Source organism: Oryx dammah, unplaced genomic scaffold (genome assembly GCF_014754425.2).
Source record: "Oryx dammah isolate SB20612 unplaced genomic scaffold, SCBI_Odam_1.1 HiC_scaffold_25, whole genome shotgun sequence".
NCBI lineage: Eukaryota > Metazoa > Chordata > Mammalia > Artiodactyla > Bovidae > Oryx > Oryx dammah.
Window position 1 is genome coordinate 35,896,441 of NW_024070209.1, and position 11,793 is coordinate 35,908,233.

General features: G+C 43.3%; 1 protein-coding gene across 1 annotated transcript; it reads right to left on the reverse strand.

Moving 5' to 3' along the window:
• Window positions 1–2,590: 2,590 nt before the first annotated feature.
• On the reverse strand, window positions 2,591–11,793 carry GPR75 (G protein-coupled receptor 75). Its single transcript, XM_040224823.1, has 2 exons — window positions 11,669–11,793; window positions 2,591–6,901 (listed from the first exon to the last, which is right to left on the reverse strand). Exon 2 carries the CDS (start codon window positions 6,805–6,807, stop codon window positions 5,185–5,187), a length of 1,623 nt encoding a protein of 540 aa, XP_040080757.1. The 5' UTR covers window positions 6,808–6,901; window positions 11,669–11,793; the 3' UTR covers window positions 2,591–5,184.

Consider the following 11,793-nt stretch of genomic DNA (forward strand, 5'->3'; position numbering starts at 1 on the left):
ACTGTAGCCTACCAGGCTCCTCCCTCCATGGGATTTTCCAGGCAAGACTACTGGAGTGGGTTGCCATTTCCTTCTCCAGGAGACCTTCCCAACCCAGGGTTTGAACTGAGGTCTCCCACATTGTAGGCCGATGATTTACCATCTGAGCCACCAGACTGCCAGGGAACTCCCTGCATATCATTTAAAATTCAAGGATTTTTGTCTTTTATAAACAACATAATGCGTTTACATTTTTTTGCTGTCTTATTTCTGTAATCCTGCTTTATGTTCCTTACGTTTTGTTTTCTTGGTATTTCCTTCCCTCCACTATTTTATAAAAGTTATTTATTTTCTCAGAGGAAGGGATAAGAAATAGGGAATGGTGGAAGAAGTTACAAAACACCAGCTACGACTTCCTGATCCAAAGCTAGTAAGGCCTGGGACTTCCCTGGTGATCCAGTGGTTAAGAATCTATCTTCCAATCTAGGAAATGTGGGCTCGATCCCTGGTCAGGGAACTAAGATCCCACATGCTGTGTGGCAACTAAGCCTGCACATCACAACTAGAGTGAAGCCCATGCACTGCAATGAAGAACCCACACTCTGCACTTAAGTCCCAACACGGCCAAAAATAAAGAAAGAAAGAAGCAAGGCAGGCCTATATAGCTCCCATGTCTTCTTCCTTATGATGCATTTCCACCAAATTCCTGTTCTTAAACCCGTTTTTCCTGCTGCTTTCTATATGTGTTTGCTGGTTTGGGAGCTGGACCCTATAGGCCTATAAGGCCTGTGCTTGCCCAGCTTCAAGGCTGAAGAGTCAGCAGCAGAGACTCAGTGTGTGACAGGCCAGGACCTGGGACCTTTGCTGCAATGCCCAACTGCTGCTTCTGGAGAGCTGGGAGTAAAAACAGGGTTTCAGTCCCCATGGACAGAGAAGCCTGGTGGGCTAGTTTATGGGGTCACATAGTCAGACATGACTTAGCAAAAAAAAAGAAAACAAAACAACCAGGGTGTGTCGCGAGAAAAAGCAAGGTACTGTGCATGCCCCCTGGACTCAACGCCAATAAAGAGGTGAGCAAAACACCTAAGCCACGCCTATGGCCTGACCTCTGGACTACCCCTCCCCTCACCCCATATAAGAAACCAGCTCTCCTCACCTCTGGGAGTGAGCGAGGGAACAGTTACTTATTTTCTCTCCCCACTACTGTGACAGGCCTCTTATCAGTTTGTGTTGACTAGGGAAGGCCAAGAACCCTAGGCAGCATCAAATGGTTTAATGGATCATGGGGACTTGAAGCAAGGTCCTGGAGTGACACCCTATCATGGGCAGCGGTGGGCAGGCAGGACAAGACGGCAGTCTACACCAGAGTGCAGGGAGATGACCAGTGATGGGGGAATTGACATCAGGTGGGCTCATTAGTCACCAGGGAAACTAGTGGAAAGGCACACCACTCACCGCCTCTTTCACAGAAAGAATCACCAGCTGGGGCCTGGAGCAAGCCTGTAGGAAGGTTAGCCATGTACGCAGGGTGCTGCTAGGGCAGGCACAGGATGTACAAACAGCAAGAGAGCAGCCCTCTTGAGTGGCCTGACCATTCAGTGGTAAACTTTACAATCTCATCCTTATGTTACAGAATATAAAGTTGAGATTTCTGACTGAACTAGAAAAGTTCATCGCAAGAATGAGAGTAGTTGATCGGACTTTGCATCTTTCCTGTGGAGGGGAGAAGCATGTTTTTGATTAAATGAGAGCAGTTGTGAGTGGCACTGTTCTTGCTGGTGTTCTTTGGACATACAGCTAAAGGAGTGGCTATTAATGTTGAGCACCAAAAAGGTGGACCCTTGAGGATGGAGTGGATTGGAACTCATGATCTTTCCTGAACCTCCTTTCAGTTTACCTTTTCAGTGTAACTACACTTTCCAGGTTCATGGAACCTCGGGTTTTAAAGGCAAGTTGGGTTCTGCCAACTAAAGGTTCGGTGCCAATTTTTTTCTGCAGCACTGTTTTGATGTTCAGCATTTGCTTTGGAGGTGTCAACAGGACTGGTTGTAAAGGTAGTGGCAGTGTAGCAGCCAGCGTCCTTGAAGTCCAAGGTCCAAGGAAATCTACTGACTCCCTCCCCTCCTGGCTATAGCAGAAGGAGCAGCTCTGCTGGCTATTGGTAGCATTTATTTGAAATTTTCCTGAAGACCCATTGTCAAACAGCCTTGACCTTCTAATGATTGAGAAGACATCTGACTTCCTATGTTCAGTCCTTTTCTGTTTAAACTAATGTTTCCTGATTCTTAAAATCAAACCCTGATTGATAAACTGAAATATCCAGAATTCCATATCTTTTACCAGATTCATGTCATTTCAGAGAAGTGTTTGAAATGTTTAGTCAGAACTTTTCCCACTGGGTGATAAACCTAGTTTAGTAAATAATTAACCTTTGGAGCTAATTATTCCCAGTTATTCTGAGTATAAGTGCATGCTACAAAACGTGGTCAAACAAGCTATTTCGTCTTTTAAGGAAAAGAACTTTCCCATAGTTTCAACACAGCTATTCTCTGATGGTTTTTAAGTGATTGGACAGGAACGTAAAAGTATTACAGTCTGATTTCCAGAAATGTCAGGATTTTCATTATTTTTATTTTCCAAACATCAGTTTAAAAGAACATTAAAAGCATCAGTAATACAAATCTGGCCTAATGGTTAACATCAGAACAATTATAAAATGTTTGAATCACATACTTTGCATCACAGTAAAGCATCAAGAGAATTAATTAATATGCCCTGCTTAATTAGTCATATAAGTGAATTCTCATTACTTTTATAAAAGTTTTCATTTTAGCCCTTATGGAGAAGTTATATATGCCTATTTATATCTTTATCTCCAGGTAGATATAGATATGGCTAGACATATATAACTTATGAAGAAACAAGTTACATATTCCTACCTCTATATCTATATCTACATATACCTACATATAGACATAGATACAGAGATATAAAGAATCTAGCCCACTATGTACTTCATGCAAGTTAAATCCATAATTTCTTGATGAGCATAAAGAGACTGAAACCTCATATGCACATGCTTAACTTTCTTTATGCTTTGATTTTTACCTGCCAAACATGGGTCAAAATCGTCTCAAACTCAAAAATCACAAAGGAAACCTGTAATTTTTAGTTTTACAAGTACAATAGAAATTTTTTAAAAATATCTTTTATTGAGGCACATTTGAAATGCCTAGCCAAAAAGAGATTCATACCTTAAAAATTATGAAATAGCTTCTTGATTAATGTTATTACTTAAAAGCTGTTTGGCTTACTGAAATAAATATCAGATTCTGAATTTAGATAAATGTTTAATTCCTAATTTGCCACCATTCTTCAAATGATCTTGGGAGAGGATATTAGATTTCTTAATTCTTTGTTAAAAAGAGGTTATATACACCTGTTTCATGGTAATATTAGCAAATGAAAACAGAGTTGTATTAAAAATATAAAAGCACAATTGAAACAGGTCATAGTGACTTCCAAAAATAACATTCAATTACCAAAAAAAAAAAAAAAAGTGAGAGTGGATATTTTTTCTTCTGTTATAAAATTTAATAGTAACAATAAAGGATAGAAGGGAGAGAGGGAAGGGAAGGAGAAAGTCCTAAAAAGTGAATTTAAAAACAAAATAAAATCCATATCTCATACTTAAACCTTGGAAATAGAAATGACTGGTTGATACTGGGAGGTCAGAATTATTAGACAAGACTGAGGAGAGTTCTAATTGAGTATTAAGTATCTTCTCCATGCCTCTCATAATCTCTGATTTTAGGAATAGCATGGGAGAGGATGTCATAACCTGAACACCTTTCATCCAAAGGAACAAAGTGCCTTCCAATCTGTAGTAACAGTTCTTGAATATAACAATTTATAAAGACAGGTTTCGTATCTTGATGCTCATCTTTTCTAGAAGCTATAGTTCCAAAATTGTACTGAGTTCAAAAATCAACTACATCATGAAAACATTTTTACATAAAAAAATAAGTTTACAGTTGTTATGCTAGGCATCACCGAGTATATAATAAAATTAGTTTTAAGTGTAGAAATACTTAATCTATTTCCCCTTACTGCCCATTTCCAGTTTAAGATTCATGGGAGAGAAGTAACACAATTACTTTGAAAACAGATCATCTTAAGAATTTTTCTACCATGGTAATATATAAACAAAGATCAAAAAATTTTTTTCTAAATAGTTATTTAGATACTCTTTGTCAGGTTGTGAACAAACCATCCTCACACAGAAGGAAAGCATAAGTTGAAACACCCCCATTTCATCCTTACGCCTTCTTAGACAATAATTAAAGATTGTCTACCACATACAACAGTCTAGCCCACTTCCCACATAACATAAGAGCACCCTGATGAGATGACCACAGCTAGCGCCTACTCTCCCAGGAAGAGCATCACTCTACTATAGATGCAGTCCTCTTCACTAAGTTTCTTGGGTAAGATCATTCTGAAATAAAATAATTCACTTTTAGCAAGAAAAAACAGATTTCTTCTCAAAAGAACTATACAGCTACTCAGCTGACACAAAAGAATAATATCTATAATTAGAAATGGTAATAATCATAGTACTCTTAGATGACTGTCTTATGAACAGAAAGTAACTAATGCTTGTGCATTTTTGGTAAATATAGCTATAAATAGTACATTTCTGATTTAACAATGTATTATTTATCCCAATAAGCCTGCTACCAAAAAAAAAAAAATTGACCCCATTTGAACACTTCAAAGGATTAAAATTTATAATCCAGTTAATAAAAATAATACCTCAGTAAAGATGATACCATCATAGTCTTTAAAAAAATCCAGCTCATACTTCAAGGAATCATAATATTGGCTCAAATGATCATAATCAGTTCCTTCCCTACTTTAATACAGTAGCAAAACCATTCCCTGGCATCTATTTAAAAATTTAGTACAAAAGACTGGAGTGCAGATCAGGTGTAAAATAATAAACTTTTTCATCAACTCTTAAAATATCAAGAAACTGCAAAACAAACCAAGAGATGCTAATACTTCAGAAAAAAGATATAAGTGTCAGCTGTCTAGGTCTTAAGTTAAGTTTTGATGTAGCTCTGGTCTCCCAAAATTTAAAAAAAAATCAATTAGTACCAGAAACCAAAACAGTTTATATGAGATTCACTAGCCTCCACGACTCTAAACAGAGGGTACTGGAATCTGCTTGGCTGATGTGCTGTCATATTCTTGCATTAAATCATTAGTGGTGTGATAATGCATGGCTATATATGAATTGGCAAACCCAAAGGAGTTTACTGGCTGCAAGTTATGTGGGATGCTCTCTTCCTGGGATGGGCTGCTGTTGTAGATACTGTAGTACGGCTCAATCCGAGTGTTGATGGGGGTAGAGCTGCTCTGACCACAGTGCTGATGTCCAGCAGACATCTTAGGACTGACCACACTTTCCTTTGAGTGGCTTGGGCCACAGGCCTGGTCCACAAATTTCTTCTGGGGCTTTGGAGACAACATGTAGGCAGAATTCGTTTCATGATGGGAGGATTTGTTTCTGTTGACTTCGAGGTTCCCTTTTCCCATGGCACGAAGTCGGGTCTTCTGTCTGCAGCAGAAAAAACCCAGGCCGATGTAACGGAGGCACCACAGCACTTTCCTTCTCAGCCCTGCACTGTTCCGAGAATATATAAAAGGGTTTAATCCTGACTTGAGAAATATAAGCGTAAACCCCAACAGTTCAAACTGGTAAAGGATGAAGCTCCCATTGCTGGACAGAACCACCTGCACCAGGGAAATCCCCAGCGGGAGACAGCACACCAGGACCGAGAGCACAATCACCACGCAGGTGACCACCGCCCTGGAGTCCTTAGCCGTGGACAGATTGACAGCTGACACCAGCTGGAGCCGGCTGGCCGCAGGGGTTGGCAGCTGCTTGGGACTCTTGGTGTATCCATGGGTCTGAACGTGCTGCAGTTTGTTGTAATTCTGGTTCCTGTACAGAGCCGGCATGGTACACTGGATGGGCTCGCCACCTCCCTTCACAGGGGCCCCCATGAAAGGCTGTGGTCTGGAAGCGTCAACGGTGATCACAGCTGGGCACTTTCTGACTTGAGCGTTCTTCCGCAGTGTCTGAGCGATCATGACGTAGGACACGAAGACCACCGCCACACAAAAGGTGAAGTCGACCACGTAGAGAGACAGGATGGCTTTCCCTTCTCCGGCGATCAGACTGGACATGGGAAGGCAGAGGTGTGACTTGCTGGTTTTCAGGGTGGCCAAGGTGGCGAGGGTGAAACTGGTGGTCCAGAGGAGCAGAGTGAGGAGCAAGGTGCAGGGGAAGGAAGCCGTGCGGTTGGGCTGCTTCCCCAACACCATGCGGAGCCGGTGCAGGGCAATCACCGCCACTGTCTTGAGGGACATGATGATGAAGCCCGAGCTGGTGAGGTGGAAGGTGAAGCAGAAAGTGTCCGGTATGCCACTGGCTGAGCTGAAGAACAACACGAAAGTGAACATGGGGGCCGTCACGCCACAAATGAAGAGGTCACAGAAGGACAGGTTCAAGATCATGAAATCAAAGTTGGTTCTGAATTTCCTGAAGGCTGGATCGAAGAAGGACAAGAAGACAATGAAGTTGCCGTAGGAGCCCAGGCAGAAGACGACTGTGAGCAGAAAGGTACAGGTCACCAAGGTGGCCGTGTGGACCGGGTCCTGGAGACCCTCCCGGATACTGGTACTGTTCCCTCCCTGGGCATGAGGCATGTGGAGCAGGGTGGTGTTGGGCACATCCTGAAGGGGACCTGTTGAGTTCATCTTCAGAGACGACTCTTCCTTCTGTGGGAAGGCAGTCAGGGCCTCAACTCACAGACGAGCGATGACCGACAAAAGGGGCCCAAGGCAGAAAAGCCTGTGCACGAAAATGCATCCCCAGAAACAGAAAGGAATGAATGGAGACAGCAGAGTGATCTCGTGATCTTTTACAAAAGCACTAGGCTTTTTCAGCTCTGACCCAGTGCCCAGAAAGCATTTCTCCTCCCAAAGCCCCACACAGAAAAGACATAGGTACCTTGAAATACATTAATTCAACTAAGTTTAGGTTTTAGGACACAGGGGTTTTCAAACTAGTTTAAGCATCAGCTGGAGAGCAGGTTAAAAAAAAGAAAACAAGATACTGAGGCCTCATCCCCTTGAGATTGTGATTAAAGGGTGAGTGTGCAGACGTTACCTTCAGAAATTCTGATACCAGACATTAGACACCAAGAATATAACCTCTCCACCAAAGAGATCACAGTCTAGTTGGAGCAGATCAATCTAACTGTGTAATTATATCCAAATGCGGCAAATCAGCTGATGGCAGTGCAGTGTGGAGAGAAGAGAAGGGGGGATTGATCCAGGCCAGGGAGGAGGCTGAGAGAGGCTAAGGGGGTCTTCATGAGGAGGGGCTAGGTGGGTGAAAGGTGAGGGGTATGGAGTGGGGGACAGACAGGCTGGGAGAAGGGAGCAGGTCTTCACAGCAGAAGGACTGAGGCAAGAAACAGCATGTGCTTGACATATAAGCAAGAGTGAAAGTCACTCAGTCGTGTCTGACTCTGTGCTTTACCCATGGACTGTAGCCCGCCAGGCTCCTCTGTTCATGGAACTCTCCAGGCAAGAATACTGGAGTGGGTTGCCATGCCCTTCTCCAGGGGATCTTCCCAACCCAGGGATTGAACCCAGGTCTCCTGTACTACAAGCAGATTCTTTACCGTCAGAGCCACTGGAGAAACCCATAAGCAACAGGGTACCGCTGAAGCATACTGTGGCCTTTTACAAAACTTCCACACATCACTAACAAATCCGATTTCTTTCTCTGGGAAGAGCCCTTTATTTTCCCTTATTTATATTTTCTCCCTGCTTGTGATTTCTTGGCCAACTCCATATTCTCCTCTGGAAAAGAACTTTGTGTAGGACTATATAAATGGAAGTAATGAATGATGTCAGAATCATATTTGAGACTTCCCAGTTTGCTCTGTAAGCTCTATATAAATGTGAGTTATCATGGTCCCAGCAGGCATATCCTCATGATGGAGCAGGATGCATACATTCCCCCAGTGCTTGCATTTGTCTGTGCATTCATCCAGTTCATATCGACGTGTGCGTACTCTCTGCCAGCTTTACACCAGGTACTCTGGGTGCATAGAGGAGCACGACGCAGCATCTACTTCTAAAGAATAATTTATTTTTCTTTTTGGTTTTTTAACTTTCTTTTCCCATCTTGCAATGAGATTTAAAATACCTTCACACAGTCTTTTATTGTTCAAAATCGCAAAGCCCCATTGGCCTGGTGTCCACCCTACTTCCAGATGCTTCCAGTGGTACATCCAAAGCTCTTGGCAACCAAAAAGAATGTGCTTTAATCCAGCATTTTAAGAATAACCAGTGGTACTGGGGAGGTCCATGGGTGATGTTCAGAATATTTAACCACCAGCTCAAGCTGAGTCCCAGGGCCTCCAGCGAAGCCAGGGGTAAATCCTTTAGTTGCTGAATCGTGGGGAATAGGGGAAGGGGCTTGATCATGAGGGATTACTGGGAGCTTCAAGCAGGAGTTAGGAACCACCCAATATAGAAGTCTCCCATCTATTCAGCAATAGGTACACCTGTGCCAGTATCAGACACATTTCAGTCCTGGGGAGATCCATAAAACTAACTGGTGTCCTTCATGAAGGAAGAAGATAACCTCTTCTATATTCTCAATGATCAAAAAGTACAGATCATGAAAATATCAGGTATTTCTCCACTGGGAAGTGGGACCAACTTTTCTGTACTTCCCTTGTAAGAGTTCTACGGGAGAGAAGAACTAGTCCTGATCTTTAGTTTCCTGATGACTAGAATTAAATAATAATAATGGACAGCTTATTGTTTTCACTTAAAGACTGTGTGCCTGTTTCTGAACACTTTATAATACCTGTGTAGTGAAAGAAAAAAAAAACTTTTACTGTTAAGTTTTTGTTAATTGGAAGATTGGGGTTAACCAATGAAAAAGGAGGTAGAAGAGAAAATCCAATCTGTAGAAGCAGAAAGGTGATATTCCTGTTTAGAGAAAATTCCCCTGACTCTGAAGAGGGAAGCAGGAATTTGGTTTGGAAACATTAGAAGGATGAAGTCTGGAATTAGGATGCTAAGAGAAATATCAAGTGAGTAATAATAAAGGACAGGGTGGGCTTCCCTGGTGGCTCACTGGTAAGGACTCTGCCTGTCAATGCAGAAGACACGGGTTCAATCCCTGGTCCAAGAAGATCCCACATGCTTCGGAACAACTAAGCCTGTGTGCCCCAACTACTGAGCCTGTGTTCTAGAGCCTAGGAGCCACAACTACTGAGCCCATGAGCTGCAACTACTAAAGCCTGTGCCCTCTAGAGCCCATGCTCCAGCAGAGAAGCCATCATAATGAGAAGCCCATGCACCAACCTAGAGAGTAACCTCTGCTCTCCGCAACCAGAGAGAAACCCCATGCAGCAACAAAGACCCAGCACAGCCAAAAATACATAAATAAATGAAAATTATTAAAAAAAAAAAAAAAGAAGTGGTTGATGGAAGTTATGCAGAGTCCAGGCTGGGAAACATTTGGAAAGGGGAAAATAGAATGATGCAGCATCAACATTAGCCAAAGATAAGAGGCAGAAGGAAAAAAAATTTTGGAGGAGTCGAGGGGCAACTTTTACTTTCTCTCCAATTATAATTTTTTTCAATAGACTGATTAAAGAATTCTGAGTCAGGGATTCTGGGGCAGTATCATCGTTAGGATGTTCCCTTTCCTGAGTGCCTGTGATGTGCTCCACAGCGTTCCTAGTGCTCCACACTATTAGCTTATCAAGTCATCACAACCCTCAGACAGACAGTATAACTTATCCCTAATTTACAGATGAGGAAACTGAGGCAGAGAGCACCTATCTTAAAGGGGCAGAACATGGATTTGAACCTAAGCAGTTACTCTCTAAAGGCTGCACACCACCAAGCTAAACAAAATAGCAAAGCAATCAAGGCAGGCAGTCCCAGGTCAGAAGACAGTTACAGCAGCTATAATGTATTGGGTGGTTATTATATGCCAGAGACTTCTACTAGAAGCTTTACATAGGTTATCAACTTTATTTCATTCTCATTATAATCCTATGAAGTAGGTATTGCAATTCCTTCCCAACTCAAAGTTCCATGTACGTATATCTGTATATGTATTTGCATGTACCTTTTTGGCGAGGTTGAAAAATTATTGTTTGGTATAAGGTAATTATAAATCACTCTGATTTGGGATAATTAGGGAAAAAAAGGAAGGAATCAGAGACAGGGAAGAGAAAAGAGAGAAAAAGAAAAAGACATATCAGAAGTAAAGGTTTTGGCAGAGAAACTTTTGAAGTAATAAGGAAGTGAGGGGAAAGTAAACCTAGGTCTTAGTACTAACTTTTGAGACTTTAAGAAAAAGGAGGCTGAGATAACAATTTGGGACAAAGGTATACTGGCAGAATTATAAAACTCAGTTATTTGGGGTGAGGTGTAAATGAACGCATCTGCTACTTATTCCTAAATATTAAATAGAGGTTACCAACACTCTTTTCAATGCAAGCATACAAGCTACTCTTTATCTCTGGGAGCATAAATAGGGCCTGGAAGAAGATGCAATAAAAATAATAAAATCAGGAAATTTTTAAGTTGGAACACCAGTCTTAAGAAGAAGCCATATTAGACATAATAAGAAGAAATGAAATCATATCATATGCATCTTATTACAACTGAGGAGAGACCCTCAAGTAACTAGTAAGCGAGGAATAGTAAGTGAAAATGTACATCAATGATTTCACATTATGATATGTGTGAAGAGCCTCTGAAATTTAGTGTGCTATCTTAATATTTTAGTACATATTCAAACATTTTACATGAGCTTCTACAAGTCAATTCATGATCTGATTTCTTCCAACTCTCCCCCTACTCACCCGCGCGCGCGGCGGCCCACCAAATAATGCCTTCAATTCCTCCAGGGCAGGCTTGTTCAGACTCAAACCCTCACAGGAGAACAAGGTTTTGTACTACTGTTATTACTCCCACTGGATTTGTATTGAGATATCTGGAAAACAGTAAGGAAGTCAGATGACTTGTCCAAGGTCACTAAGATTCAAGCCAGACTTATCTGCGTTTCAGAGGCCATGCTCTTCCTCCCCACTAAACTACTTTTGAAGCCCGGAGCGGCTGATGGGATCGGGTCGGGTCGGTTGATGAGGGAGATGGGAGGGTGTGGAGCATCCTCCTGAGGATGAGGCTGGACTAGGAGACTGCTGGGAGGGCATGGCGACCCCGATCGGGGACTTGAGATGGGTCTTGAGGGGACTTGAGGGGCTCCGGGGCTGGAGAAGGTTATGGTGAGGAGGGCCTAGGCCGGTCTAGGGAAGCATGTAAAGGATTCTGGAAAGGGTCGTTGAGGTGAGGAGGGTTCAGGCAGGGCATGGGCGGTGGGGCAGGGGTTCCACCGGCCCCGCGGGGCCCGGGGACGCGCCAGGCAGGAGCGAGATGGTTTCTCCGCAGGCCTCGCCGGGAGCGCAGGTGCGCCGCGGCCGGGCCCGAACCCACGCGGCTGCCGGCTCCCTCCCCCGGCGGCCCTCCCGGTCCCCGCGGGGTCGTCCTCCTCCGGGGGCCCGCGGCCTCTCACCTGCCTGGTGGCCGCAGCGCCGCCCCTCCTCCTCCATCTCGCAGCCCGGACCCCGGCTTCGCCCGCCGCCCCGGCGGATGCCGAGCTGGAGGCATCATGGCCATCGCCGCCGCCTCCGCGCATCC